General features: G+C 47.8%; 1 protein-coding gene across 1 annotated transcript in view; it reads left to right on the forward strand.

Moving 5' to 3' along the window:
- LOC105903973 (myomegalin) overlaps nucleotides 1-15000 on the forward strand; it is a 53706-nt gene that overhangs the window by 29480 nt on the left and 9226 nt on the right. Inside the window, exons 22-37 of the mRNA XM_031560301.1 lie at nucleotides 28-167; nucleotides 4191-4321; nucleotides 4870-5045; nucleotides 5350-5523; nucleotides 5645-5770; nucleotides 5875-6095; nucleotides 6578-6694; nucleotides 6968-7400; nucleotides 7533-7768; nucleotides 8421-8475; nucleotides 11676-11926; nucleotides 12170-12244; nucleotides 12437-12592; nucleotides 13823-14086; nucleotides 14428-14553; nucleotides 14792-14908. Coding sequence (XP_031416161.1) covers nucleotides 28-167; nucleotides 4191-4321; nucleotides 4870-5045; nucleotides 5350-5523; nucleotides 5645-5770; nucleotides 5875-6095; nucleotides 6578-6694; nucleotides 6968-7400; nucleotides 7533-7768; nucleotides 8421-8475; nucleotides 11676-11926; nucleotides 12170-12244; nucleotides 12437-12592; nucleotides 13823-14086; nucleotides 14428-14553; nucleotides 14792-14908 — 2798 coding nt within the window. The remainder of the gene's footprint in view (nucleotides 1-27; nucleotides 168-4190; nucleotides 4322-4869; nucleotides 5046-5349; nucleotides 5524-5644; nucleotides 5771-5874; nucleotides 6096-6577; nucleotides 6695-6967; nucleotides 7401-7532; nucleotides 7769-8420; nucleotides 8476-11675; nucleotides 11927-12169; nucleotides 12245-12436; nucleotides 12593-13822; nucleotides 14087-14427; nucleotides 14554-14791; nucleotides 14909-15000) is intronic.

Here is a 15000-nt window from a genome sequence, read left to right on the forward strand (position 1 = left end):
CCCCCCCCTCCCCCTGACACCCAACAGCGCAGAGAGGCTGCGGGTGCTGCACACAGAGCTGGACACCGTTCAGGCACTGAGAGGGCAGCTAGAGGAGGTCCTGATGAGGACCCGAGAGACCGCCCTGGTGATGGAAAAAGCCAATAAGACGCAGGCTGACTTTGGAGGTGGGGACGGGCAGAGTGTTGGTCAACTAAGGGGACCACATGGGGCGCCTGTGACTAATTCTAATGAAAGTGTGTTGCACCAAGATGTGCTGTAGGCAACCACTAATACTAACCGGGAGAGTGTGTAGGGACAAAGGAGTGGCTGATGGTACGGCTGACTAAAGTGACAATGTGCAAAGTGTTTCTAAGTTATTTAATTTATTTTGTATGAATGTGTGTGTTTTTTTTTTTTTTTTTGCAAGCTGTCTGCTTAATGGTTTCACTGCAAGAGTTCAGTTGATTTTTGTTTACCATTTTGGTGTATTTGGTTTCTTGTGTAAATGTCTGCAGCCTTTTCTTGTCTTAAGTGGCGTGGTGTGTAGTGTGGCACATCCATCTTTGAGTTTGGTCATGACTGTTTACAGAAAACACACTCTATCTGTCTCTCTCTGTCTGTCTTTCACACTATATCTGTCTCTCTCTGTCTGTCTTTCACACTCTATCTGTCTCTCTTTGTCTTTCTTTTCTGTCTGTTCCTTGACCCCCCCCCCCCCCTTCTCTCTTATACACTGTCTTACTCACTTTCTCTCAAACACATACATACATACAGACATACACACGCATGTGCGCGCACACACACACACACACACACACAGATATGAGGCTTCTTTTTAAGAAATGAAGAACATGTGTTGCCAAAGGCAGCAGATTCCATAACAGATCTATGCAGTGCATCTGCTAGTGAGCCAGTTTAATGTGAGCGCAGCACACCAGTGCTTTAGTAGTCAATGCTACCCACTTTCACTTGAAGGGGGGGAACTTACCAGCAGGTTTCACGTAAGATTTTACAGTTTCATTACTAAATCACTTGATGCCTTAATTGAACAATATTAGCACTCTCACCTTATTAGGATCTGAAATTTGAAACTGAAAAAAGATGCTCTAAAACCTCCTGGTGAGACCCTTTCAAGAGCGGAGTCAGTAGCTGTCCTGTGGCCTAAGCTTTTACCAGAACGCCTCAGTAGACAGTTTGATTTCATCTGACCAAGGGATCATGCTTGAAAATAGGAGCTGTTACTCACTCTCAATCCATGGCTATTTTGTGAGCTGTGCAAGGCCAATATCTGTATGATCATTCGTTTTAAACTCTGTGTTGTAGCTGCCAGTCTTAAGGTAATAAGCATGCATGAAGGTATAGTAAAGGTGTACGTGTTTTCCTTCTACCATCGCTCATTGTGACTCAGTGGTTCATTTATGTAGTTGACCTCGTTCCTTGTCCTCTCATCTCTCAGATAAACGTTGAGAAAACAGCGAAAGAGGTAGAACAACGCTGTATGGTTAGGTGCCATTTGAGATGGGCTTTCGTTCGTCACTTTTTCACTCACTGTAGACCTCATCCTGGGAATAAAAGTAAAAAGAGGACCATTCCAATGTCTATGCATCTCAACAGAAAGAAATAAATATTCACTGGCTTCATGGTAGCTATTGTATGATCTTTTTTTGAGAGTTTTACCCCTTACACCACTTGTCCAATTGTATCTAGAGCAATGGAGAAGCTCATTTTGACATTGACATGAATCATAATGAGACCAGATAGGAGAAGCTCATTTTGACATTGACATGAATCATATAATGAGACCAGATAGGAGAAGCTCATTTTGACATTGACATGAATCATATAATGAGACCAGATAGGAGAAGCTCATTTTGACATTGACATGAATCATATAATGAGACCAGATAGGAGACGCTCATTTTGACATGAATCATATAATGTTCATCAGTCTCTGGAGGTGCAGCGTTGGTTCATTTGTCCTAATAATTTGTGTTAATCCATTAATACTTCTCCACACATTCTTTCTAGGTTTTTGTTGAAATATGTAAACCTACCTTAAAATCCCTATGAATCTTCCATTTCAATCTGGGTTAACATTTGAATATATACAGGATATGTCATTTTCAAACAGATCTGGTGGCATGTACTTCCATATTATGCATGATAACCTTGCACGAAGTTTCTTCTTGCATGGCTGTTATGATGTGGTGTGTCACATTATTTAACTGATCTAAGTCAAGTTTTTGTTGTTTTAAAAACATAAGATCAAAGCGACGAGACATAAAGCACACAGTCCCTTCAGAGTGTCTGGCAGTCACTGCTCGTGCTATAGCCACTCGTGCTAACGCCTTCAGAGTGTCTGGCAGTCACTGCTCGTGCTATAGCCACTCATGCTAACGCCTTCAGAGTGTCTGGCAGTCACTGCTCGTGCTATAGCCACTCGTGCTAACGCCTTCAGAGTGTCTGGCAGTCACTGCTCGTGCTATAGCCACTCGTGCTAACGCCTTCAGAGTGTCTGGCAGTCACTGCTCGTGCTATAGCCACTCGTGCTAACGCCTTCAGAGTGTCTGGCAGTCACTGCTCGTGCTATAGCCACTCATGCTATAGCCACTCATGCTAACGCCGTGCTCAATTGAATTCAAACACGTATGGATGTCATAGCCCCATGTTGCATCGGGACAGACACCACCTACGACCAAGGCTTCCAGAAGGTTTGTAAGGTTCCCGTGTAGGCCATTCCTTTAGAGCTAGTTTCATAGACCCTCCCTCAAACATGAACTCAAGACTGCATAGTCTGCACATAAGAAGAAGATGTTCATACACCCCAAAGGCATCCATTGATTTCTGTCTCATAATGGCAGATGTAATGATATAATGGCCTATTTAGTGATTAAAAATCTATTTATGCAAAGCAATAATTATGTCAACATATTCTATATTTTTCCTTTGTTCAATATGTGTTGAGTGTTTGTGGACCACAGCCACTTTACATATGCATATACATACAATGGGCAATCACAATACACGATACAATGTACATGAAATAGTAGCTTAATATAGGAACAATTTTGTAACCAATGTTAGTCCTAATACCATAAGAAATAATACATGAGAATACATTTTGCTCAATACATTTTTGTATTATTTCATAAGACGTCACGGTAACCTAAAAGAATAGTATGTATTTTTGGTTGAAACAAACACGTACACACAGACATTGCAAAGAAGCACAGTTTTATTCCAGCCATCTCTGCACACTCCATTCTTTAAACTATACCCTTAAAGGGTTTTAAGGGTTTTCACTCATATTAATCAGAGGGAATGAAATTTGCCAGATTATAGATATTTCTGAATTATTCATATAATACATTATACATTATGATAAGATATGTCCCTTCAGTAGCCTCACCTCTGCCAGTATATAAGAGGGTCTGTAAGTACATTCTCTCTCTCTCTCTCTTTCTTTCTTTCTGTGTGCATGGCTATGATGCCATGATGCAGTGTGCCCCAGTGCTTGTGCCACATTAGTAGGGCAGCAGAAGTTGGTTACTCTGTGGTGACGTGGTCGCTCAGAGTGGACATGCCTCCCTGTGGGCAGTTTAGCAGGGCTATGGAAACTACTCTTATGTAACTTCCCACATCACTGTCAAAATGACTCATTCCTGCCATTCCTGCAGAGGCCACCGTCCAGCATGCATCATTTATGTGCATCTCAAATCTGGTGTGTGTATGCTAGTGTGAATGCTGTGTGTGTATGCTAGTGTGTATGCTGTGTGTGTGTGTATGCTAGTGTGAATGCTGTGTGTATATGATAGTGTGAATGCTGTTGTGTGTATGATAGTGTGAATGCTGTGTGTGTATGATAGTGTGTATGCTGTGTGTGTATGCTAGTGTGAATGCTGTGAGTGTGCTAGTGTGAACGCATCGCTGCTTTTATTGGAGTGCAGTTTGTGTGAGTGAACGAGAGAGAGAGAGAGAGCTAGACAAAGTGAAATCAAGAGAATATGCGTGAGGGAAAGGTCGGTGAGGGACGTGCTTTTGGCAGAACTTTCTCCCTGGAGTCTTATGACTCAACAAAGAGAGAGGGAGTGGATTTCCAACAGACGACACACAAGTTGAGGGCTAAAAGACTGAAAAAAACTACTCACTCACGGGGAGCAGAGAAAAGTTTGTCTTTTCCTCACCTGTTGCGTATGCTGTACTTACAGAACTCAGCACAGAGGAGGAGGAGGATACTGGGGATGAAGATGGGGGAGGGGCGGGCAGCAGTGATGAATTCACAGACAGCATAGAGGACGAGGACGTCAAACTGACCGCTCAGAGTCTGGCCATCACACAGGTACTGAGTCTCAATGCTCCCCACTTCAGCAGGCATTCGTCAATCAGGATACATGTTTTCTAATCAATTTTGTTGTATTTGTTGATTTATAGTGTGATATTCACTCATAGCCGCTATTTACTTGCTTTTGAAAATGATTACCACATGTGTCATTCCACAGCACATTTGTACAGAGGAGAAGCCTTATGAAATAGGTCACAGTTTTGCAATATATTCTGTCAGTTCAAGACACGCTGTACTGTCAAGCATTACATTTCTGTTTGTTAGTTGCCAGTAGCCAGCTACAATATTGGCATGTGTTTTACATTTTGGGCAACCAAATATCACCACACATATTACATTGGCCAGCCTGTTCCCCAATATCATGTGGGCAAGAACAATTTAGCATAGTTGTAAATTTGAACTATGTATGTAAGTATGAACGCCTCCGAGCGACAAACAACAAGAGTTTGTCTCCCTCCTGTGTCCCTCGTGTGACCATAGAGTCAGCAGTTTTGAGAAGAGTGAAATATTGTCTTGTGTGTTTACTCCTGCCTCCTTCCTCACAGAATGTTGGGATGCCTGGAGGACCCGTGAACAGCGGCCTTTCCCAGGGTGCCGTGGTGGGAGGGTGGAGGGGTGAGGTCCTGCAGCTGCTGGAGCAGAAGAAGACCGTGGAGGTAGAGCTGGGAGAGCTGAAGAGCCAACTGAAGAAGGCTGGGTACAACTCCCTATCCCATATGAGGTATAGAATGCACTGTGTTGCTAACACACACTCACAGACACACACAACCTTCGGTGTTAGCATTCTGTCCTTTCAGAGGTTACTTTACATTAATATCTTTAGGACAATATCTATCTTATAATAATAATAATAATAATAATATCTTCTTGCACATCTGATTGTAGCCCTATTCTAATAGTAAGCACCAATTAGTTTAAACACTTTGTAATGTAACTTTCCTGTAGCAAGTCATTCTTGTTGTTGTGCCTTGCTAGTAAAGACACAACTGGTGCAGCATGTGACTCTGTCCATGTTTGATTGGCAGGTCTGCGCTGCTGCAGGTCCAGGCTGAGAATGATGCCTTGAAGGAGAGCAGCGGGAGGTGTGGGGTCGCACCCGGAGCGGAGGCGGGAGCAGGAGAGGGGGGATCAGTCACGTGCAGAAGGTGGGAGCAGAGTGACACGGAGGAGGAGGAGGAAGAGGGAGGAGCTGAGCCGTGAGGAGCACCACAAATCAGTCAGAGAAGAAGAAGTAGAGGAGGACAGTGAGGAAGAGGAGTCGGAAGACGAGATGGACGCCATGGGACCCCCGCCGGGTAAACGTGGGCCCCCCACGGTGAGGCTGAGGGAGGGCCAAGGCAAGAGGAGGTGCACCCGACCCCACTCACTGGACCTGGGCACCCTGCTGTCTCACCGCTCCAGTGAGGAGCACACGGCACAGGTGCAGTTCTATGCGCTCTTCCATAGGTTTGCTTTCACCAGAGCCGCACGCCTGTCAGTGTAGATAAGACAGTGGAGGTTTAAAACAGTGTTTTCTGACTCTGCTTTGCCCTCTCTGGTGTCCGTCGCAGGAGGAGGAGGATGGTGGGCAGCAGCGGCCAGCGAGGTGGAGGGGCGGACGGGGGGTTCTGGCAGCACGTGGAGGCGGGTCTGCGGGAGCAGGCGGAGCGTCTGCGCTCAGACCTGGCCCTCAGCCGCCAGGAGAACCGAGAGCTGCAGGAGAGACTCATGGTGTCGGAGGCCACGGTGCACGCGCAGGCCGAGCAGCTCAAGGACTACAGAGAGCTGCTGAGTGAGTGGAACTCAGATGGACACACACACACACACACACACACACACACACACACACACACACACACTCACACACACACACACACTGTCACACACACACACACACACACACACACACACACACACACACACTGTCACACACACACACACACACACTGTCACACACACACACACACACACACACACACACACTGTCACACACACACACACACACACACACAGGCACACAGAGGCACACACAGAGGCACGGAAAATATGCTGTCTGCTAATGCACACGCTCTCGCCTACACACATTTACACAAACATCCACCTTTAGAGATAAACCTCTCAGCTATTCCTCAAAGTAAGATCATATGTACACACACACACACAGTCATTAACTGTCTCACTCATTGTAGCTCCATTAGACATAAGACAGATCTAAAACTGGACGGTCCCAAGTGTGTTGTCCTGACGTGACGGACTTGTGTGTGTCCTTGCTAGCGGAGACCTCCGTGCAGCAGGACAGTAAGCTGGTGCAGGTGGACCTGCAGGACCTGGGCTACGAGACGAGCGGACGCAGTGAGAACGAGGCCGAGAGGGAGGACGCCAGCAGCCCAGGTGAACCACGCCTCCACTTCACAACACTTAATCTCCCTCTCTTAATAAACGAGGAAGAGCAAGTTTAGGCCAATGTGACAGGGTCGTGATTTTAAATTTGTGATTTAAAGTTTCTATAGAACTATAGCCAGTAATTGTTTTCTGTAAGGTAATGTACTGTAATGGAATGTAATATGAATGTTGCTCCCCATAATGTGGAATCTCTCTACTTTAATTCACTCTACACTTTGGGTGTCCACTCAACAGTTTCTTTTTTTAAATGTGGTCCCTCAGAGTTTGATGACCTGGAGATGTGCACATCGTTGTCACGGGAGGCGGGCTTCGACTATGGGCTGAAGGAGATGGAGGAGGAGGAGGAAGAGGGCTCCCTGAAGGACCTGGTGCGAGACCTGCGCTCCCAGCTGGCCAGTTGCCACCGCGTGATCCGGAGCCTGCAGCTGCGCGTGCGCTCGCTCTCCACCACCTCTGACTACGCCTCCAGCCTGGAGCGGACGCCCCGCAAGGTCAACTGGGCCTTCGAGGCCTCGCCGGCGCACAGCGGCCTGGAAGAAGACGAGGGCTGGCAGTCGGACGGGCCCCGGCCACGGCCCAGCCGCGAGCTGAAGGAGCTGGTGTTGAGAGTGGCCTCGCTGGAGGACCAGCTGAAAAGCAGTCGCATGGAGGGGCCCCCTGCAGGAGAGGAGGGGAAGTGCGCCACCTGGCCGGGGTAGGTGTCTGCTTGCACCCATTTTCTCTAGTTCTGGTCATAAAACACTCACAAGGGGGAAAAAGAAAATGGAGTTTGAGTATTTTTTTATAGGCTTATGTAGTAAACTCCACCCCTTCCTTGCCTTGACAGGAAGTACAACACCCTGATCCAGGCACAGGCCCGTGAGCTGTCCCACCTGCGGCAGCGCATGCGAGAAGGGCGGGGCATCTGCCACATCCTGACGCAGCACCTGGGCGACACCACCAAGGCCTTTGAGGAGCTGCTGCGGGCCAACGACATCGACTACTACATGGGCCAGAGCTTCAGAGAGCAGCTCTCCCAGAGCAGCAGCCTGGCCCAGCGAGTGAGCACTAAGATCAGTGGCCGTGAGTACACACACACACACACACACACACACACACACACAGACACAGGCAGGCACACACACACACACACACACACAGACACACACACACACACACACACACACACACACACACACACACACACACACACACACACACACACACACACACACACACACACAGACGCACGCACGCACGCGCAGACACAGGCAGGCACACACACACACACACACACACACACACACACACACACACACACAGACACACGCACGCAGGCACACACACAGGCAGGCACACACACACACACACACACACACACACACACACACACACACACACACACACACACACACAGACAAAGACAAACCAATATATACATACTTACCCTTACAAAAGAGTACACACATACACTTTTCCATACACATCCATCCATACACACACTTCTACTCTTTCTCCCTATCTCTCTCTCTCTCACACACACACACACATATTAACATATACGGGCATACACACACACACATACACTTTCCCATACACACACTTCTACTCTCTCTCCCTCTCTCTCTCATTCCCTCTCTCTCACACACACACACATACACACACACACATACTCCATAGTATTGTTCATTCATCCTTTTTTTCTCCAATACCTCTTCCTGTCCATTCTCACTAGGGGATCGATCAGAGCTGCCTGATGACAAGACAGGCCATGAGCTTCTTGCATTACGGTGAGTGTGACTATCTCAGATGCCCCCTCTGCTCCAGGTCTCACAGATAGCACACATCACAAAAGACTTCTATTGAAAGGAAGGTGTGTGGAGGTCGACACAGTGAGTCAGATAGTGACACAGAAACACAAATAGATATTACAAAATGGAGCTGAATGGACAAAATGGACTTAATGTACGCTGCAAAACCACAGCCAACAGGCTCATATTTGTGTTCGAAGTAAGCACCGGCTTCCCTGAGAGCAATCCACTCTTCTGGGCACCCGCAGGGGGGGGGGGGGGGGGGGGGCAGGTGGGGTTGGACTTAAGGCAAGCAGCTTTATGAGGCCCCCCCTCCTCCTCGTACGGTCTCCTGCTTGAGCACACACTATGGTCAGACACCCAACACACACTCATCTATACACACATGCAAGTCTTCACCAACTGCCAGCAGCAGCATTAGAGCCTGAGGCACGTGTCGGAGAATCCCGTGGTAAGCCTAGTGAACCCGACCCAGCGTTGGGTCACAGGCAGGCGGGGAGAGTGGACTCTTATCTGCCCCAGTCTTCCACCTTTACTGTGGAGTCTTCTCCCAGCTTTGAAACTTGGCATAGAATCGAATGGGGAAAATTATTTTGATGAAGAGAATTTGAACGTAGATACAATATATATATTTTTTCACGATTTTTCTTTTCCATTTGGGGTTTTCTCTGTAAAGGATAGAGTGGAGAGAGGAGGGGAGAGGGAAGGAGGTGGGGTGTGCAGGAGTCACTGATATCCTGAACATGTTAAGAGGCTCACAAGGACTGAGGGGTAATTAGGCTGTCCCTGCTCGTGCCATCAGAAATCCCCCCTCCCCCTTCAGTCTGCCTGTGTGTGTGTGTGTGTGTGTGTGTGTGTGTGTGTGTGTGTGTGTGTGTGTGTGTGTGTGTGTGTGTGAGAGAGAGAGAGAGAGAGAGAGAGAGAGAGGGGGCAGAATTAGACAGACCGGACAGATTCAGACAGCCAGCCTCATGCAGGGTTTTAGCAGCTTGGGGAAGCGCAGGGCTGACAGGTGGACCTCATTCTGGACTTTATTGATTATTTAGCCAATCTGGTGAAGAGTGGATAGTGCTGCTTTGAGGCTTACAGGAAAGCAGAGCAGCAGTTTGAGGCGTCTCTCTGTGCGCTCTCTCACACCGCTCTCTCAGACCGCCATCTGCACAACAGCGTCGGGAGACAGACAAGACAGACAGACAGACAGAGACAGACAGAGAGAGAGAGCGAGAGACAGATAGAGAGAGCGAGAGACAGACAGAGAGAGAGAGCGAGAGACAGACAGAGAGAGCGAGAGACAGATAGAGAGAGACAGAGAGAGACAGAGAGAGCGAGAGACAGACAGAGAGAGACAGAGAGAGCGAGAGACAGATAGAGACAGACAGACAGACAGAGATAGAGAGAGCGAGAGACAGACAGACTGGGACCAGGGTAACACGGAGGGACCATGGCCCCTCTATGGAAGTCCATGTTGTCCAAAAGCAGCCCTCTGTACCGCGACTCGTTGTTCTCCAACGCTGGGTGGGGGGGTCGTGTGCGGGAGCGGGAGCTGGCGCTCCTCAGGAAACAGCTGGAGGTGGTGAGGAGCGTGTACAGCAGGCAGCTGGAACAGTAAGGACCCTCGGATCTGGAGCTCAGTCGTACTAGTGCATAGAACATAGAACATCTATGGAGAGCCCCAGCAGAACCGTGTACATGCACAACCTGCTGTGGAAGGATGTCATCCATAATGCTTTCATTAACCTGAGAGTATGGTAGTCAGGCCTTTGGTTGTGCTTTATCAATTGTTTTGATATATTTCATTGGTATAGTCACAGTGTGTAGTTGGATACCTTAGTATAGTGATCCCACATATTTCATTGGTATAGTCACAGTGTGTAGTTGGATACCTTAGCAAACGCTTTTGGTGAGTTTTGCTTGCTAAATGTAAAAAAGCCTCAAGTTCCAGGTACCCGTGGCAGTGGCGTAGGCTTGTACTCTGCTTAGCTGAAGGATACACAATATCTCACAGGGGGTGCTACTGTGGGGAGATGCACACTATCATAGACTAGAGGGGTGCTACTGTGGGGAGATGCACACTATCATAGACTAGAGGGGTGATACTGTGGGGAGATGCACACTATCATAGAGGGGTGATGCTGTGGGGAGATGCACACTATCATAGAGGGGTGCTACTGTGGAGAGATGCACACTATCATAGAGTAGAGGAGTGATACTGTGGAGAGATGCACACTATCATAGAGGGGTGATACTGTGGAGAGATGCACACTATCATAGACTAGAGGAGTGATACTGTGGGGAGATGCACACTATCATAGACTAGAGGAGTGATACTGTGGAGAGATGCACACTATCATAGACTAGAGGAGTGATACTGTGGAGAGATGCACACTATCATAGAGGGGTGCTACTGTGGAGAGATGCACACTATCATAGAGGAGTGATACTGTGGAGAGATGCACACTATCATAGAGGGGTGATACTGTGGGGAGATGCACACTATCATAGAGTAGAGGAGTGATACTGTGGGGAGATGCACACTATCATAGAGGAGTGATACTGTGGAGAGATGCACACTATCATAGAGGGGTGATACTGTGGGGAGATGCACACTATCATAGAGGAGTGATACTGTGGAGAGATGCACACTATCATAGAGGGGTGATACTGTGGGGAGATGCACACTATCATAGACTAGAGGGGTGATACTGTGGAGAGATGCACACTATCATAGACTAGAGGGGTGATACTGTGGGGAGATGCACACTATCATAGAGGGGTGATACTGTGGGGAGATGCACACTATCATAGAGTAGAGGAGTGATACTGTGGGGAGATGCACACTATCATAGAGGAGTGATACTGTGGGGAGATGCACACTATCATAGAGTAGAGGAGTGATACTGTGGGGAGATGCACACTATCATAGACTAGAGGGGTGATGCTGTGGAGAGATGCACACTATCATAGACTAGAGGGGTGATGCTGTGGAGAGATGCACACTATCATAGACTAGAGGGGGTGCTGTGCTACTGTGGAGAGATGTACACTATCATAGAGGGGGAGCTACTGTGGAGAGATGTAGGATTGTGTGTAAAACTGTATTATTATGACCTAACCTATCCTTTCCAGCAGCTCCACGGAGGAATCTCATTCATCATCATGGTCTGTTTCTGCTCATACAGGTTGAGCAAGGAGCTTCAGCAGAAAGATCAAATCATCGAGTCTCTTCACACCAAACTGCAACTACGGCCAGAAACTCCTTCTAGCTGCCGCGCCCTGTCAGAGACCACTGACCAATCAGACAGGACCTCCTTCGTGTCTGACGAGCGCGGGTCCAATGAGGAGCTGGAGCTGTGTTCAGAAGGAGACGCTGGGAGCGAATATGCCATGGACAGGCAGGGGGACAGGTCGTGCCCTCTGAAGAGAGCCACAGGTAACCAAGACAACCCCCCCAGGAAAGCCTTTATTTGGTCTTCATTTGATCTGATAATAATCAGTTGTATGTACACATGTATTGGTGGTGGTAAATACTGGTAGCATAACAACATGACGATATAGCCATAATATATGGCCTATTCCCCTTGGGATTCCACCTTTTCAACACTTAAGACCATGTCATGATTCTTGGACTGAAAGAGAATCACCCCTCCTCTGTTCCTCCATCCCTCTCTTGCAGAGCGCCCCTCCTCCCTCCCTCTGCGTAAGAGCCCCAGCACCCCTGTCATGCCCGTGGACCGGCAGGCCCAGACAGGTATGCAGGGCACCAGCGCCGAGCTCTTCACTTCAATGACTTTCTGCTTACTCTTTACTGTCATGTACTCTCAGAACTACTCTGTTACTGTGCACTCCTTCTTGGGGATGCTCTAGTCTTAGTCTTGTCTTTGTGTCCGGGTCCTGTTCTGTGATTCAGTGGTGATTGGCTCTTTCTCCGTCCTGTCCCCAGACTTCTACCCCACTCCACAGTTCAGTTCTCTCCCGCCTCCCAGGGGCTTCTTCTTCCCCAGACCCTCCGCCCCTCAGGGCGTGACCTTTGCCCCCATGCCCAGAGCACACTCAGCGATTGAGCTGCACCAGCACCCACAGGGGCTGTGGACAGGAAGTAAGCCAGACGACGTGCACAGGAAGTTAGGTTGCAGTGGTGTGCTCTCAGTCCAGCCTGTGTGTCCATGAGCATTTTAACGAAGCGGTGCAGGTTTAACGTGACGTAGCATGACCTAACGAATCTTGCAGCAGAAATCTAACAAGCTGTGGTTAGAAACCTGGAGGCTTCTGTGAGAATACTCTGTTAGTCGTAGTACTTTGTGTGAGTTCTCAGCTCTTATTTCTGTTTCCTAACAACTGATTAATTCCAGATACTGGGCTAAGGCCATGATTGAACTATTAGATTAATCCATGACTAACTGATCATTTAATTTGTAGTTGCTGTGGTTGAATGAGATCCGAGCATCTTTAACAGTATGTCTGCATGGAACTCTCATCGCCATTGCCAGTGTAACATTGCCATGTTCAAAAGACCTTGCCTGTCAGAACCGTCAAGTAGCATCTGCTTTGACTGTCTCCAGACCCTGGTTCTTGCAGTGCAGTTCCCTTGTGTTTTCCCTTCTGAATCATTTAAAGATATACTCAACGCCAGTAGTAAATGTGCTAACATACAGTATATGTGCAGAAGACCTAAGGTTTGTCTCAAAATCATGCTTAATTCCACCAAAGCCTTATTGAGATAAACACCTACTGGGATCTCTTACATACAGTAGCTGTTATATCTAATTATTACACGGCTCTTCTTAATGCTGTAGAATGCTCCATTCACTTGAATGGGGCCTTCCCAACGTTCTGTGGTCAACTATTTTTCCATATTTTACCGTTGCTATGCATAATTGACCGCTGTCAAGGGAAGTGGCCTTTTTGCCTCGGATTCACGTCTTTCGTAGCACTCCGCAAGTAGTCCGGTAATTTATCAACCTCAGTGTATTCCGTTGCTTAGCGAAGTCAGCTGATCTGATCTTGAGTTTCAGCTGACAGTTGAGCAGCTGTGTTCTAAAGAATCTTCAACGTCTTTGAAGTTCAACGTCTTTGGCGAACTATTTCTCTGCTTTTTAACACCACGAATGGTAACAAATACATTCTAATTAAAATAATATTATAAAAAGACACACTGTGTTAAGTTATTTTTTCGTTTTGGCAAGTAGCCGTGTAATAAGCTTCGCGTCAGGGTGCTGTTCGCCCTGTCGGGGCTTATTTTCCCGATAATGACCGGCGTTCTATACATTATCCCTTACTTATTTAAATCATTGACACAGGGTGAAATTCTGTGTTCTGTGTTTGACAGCAGGTTTCATGGTGCCTCATGCGAAAGCCCTGTCCAGTTACTCCCTGACTGCGCACGCGCCCACCCACCCCCACGGGTTTGGCCCACTGTCCCACCAGCCTCTGCAGCAGCATCCCCATCTGGTCACCCACGCTGGAGCCTCCACCCTCAAGGCCAATGCCAGCCTGGGGGAGGGCGGTGCACTCTGGGACATGGACAACAGGATGAAGCCAATCAGGGGCTTCTCTGGGTCATCCGGATACCAATCAGGGGGAAGCCACACAGGTCTGTGGTCTGCCCTTATTAACGGCTGTTTATTCAATGGCACAACTGTATGAAATAGGATTATGGATAAATAGCAGGAACAAGAATACAGTCAGTACTGAAAGCTACAAGAATAGAATGAATATCTCGCCAATGGATCTGTGTAGCAATCCGAGCACACGTTCTTCTAAATACTTAGAAAGATACTTAGAATTTCATCAGAGCTGTGCTCTGCAAAGGTAAAACTGTTTTTGGTGAGATAATTATCTTTGTATACATGGGAGGCAGATGGTGTAAACGTGTGTAAGCTTGTGTTACTGTGGGAGTGGGAGTCAGCTGACCTGCATCCCTCCTGCTCTCAGGTGTGGACCTGATTGAGGAGCACCTGAGGGAGATCCGGAGCCTCCGCCAGCGTCTAGAAGATTCCATCCGAACCAATGAGCGCCTCAGGCAGCAGCTGGAGGACAGGCTGGCAGGGGGACAGGGAGGTGAGACAACAGGAGAAGCACATTACACACACACACACAGACAGACACACACACACGCACACACGCACGCACACACGCACACACGCACGCACGCACACACACACACACAAACACACACACACACACACACAAACACACATGATATGCGCCCTAGAGTGTTGCAGTGAATGTTTCAAGTTTGTCGAGAAGAGTGCAAAGGGATTAACACCAAAGGGATTTCTACGTGTGTCTCTTGCAGGAGCCGCCACTAACATCTACATTCAGGGGCTGGACTCAGTCAATCAGCTGTCCAATGAGATCAGAGCTCTGAAGGAGGAGAACATGGGCCTCAAGTCCAAGCTGCAGAGTTGCAGAGGTATCCATTCAAGAGCCATCAACATGCTTTAAACACCACACCCACATATCTGTCACCAGAGAGGATAGGCTGTATGGCTTTAAACACCACAC

The sequence above is a fragment of the Clupea harengus genome, chromosome 22 (assembly GCF_900700415.2).
Source record: "Clupea harengus chromosome 22, Ch_v2.0.2, whole genome shotgun sequence".
Classification (NCBI taxonomy): Eukaryota; Metazoa; Chordata; class Actinopteri; order Clupeiformes; family Clupeidae; genus Clupea; species Clupea harengus.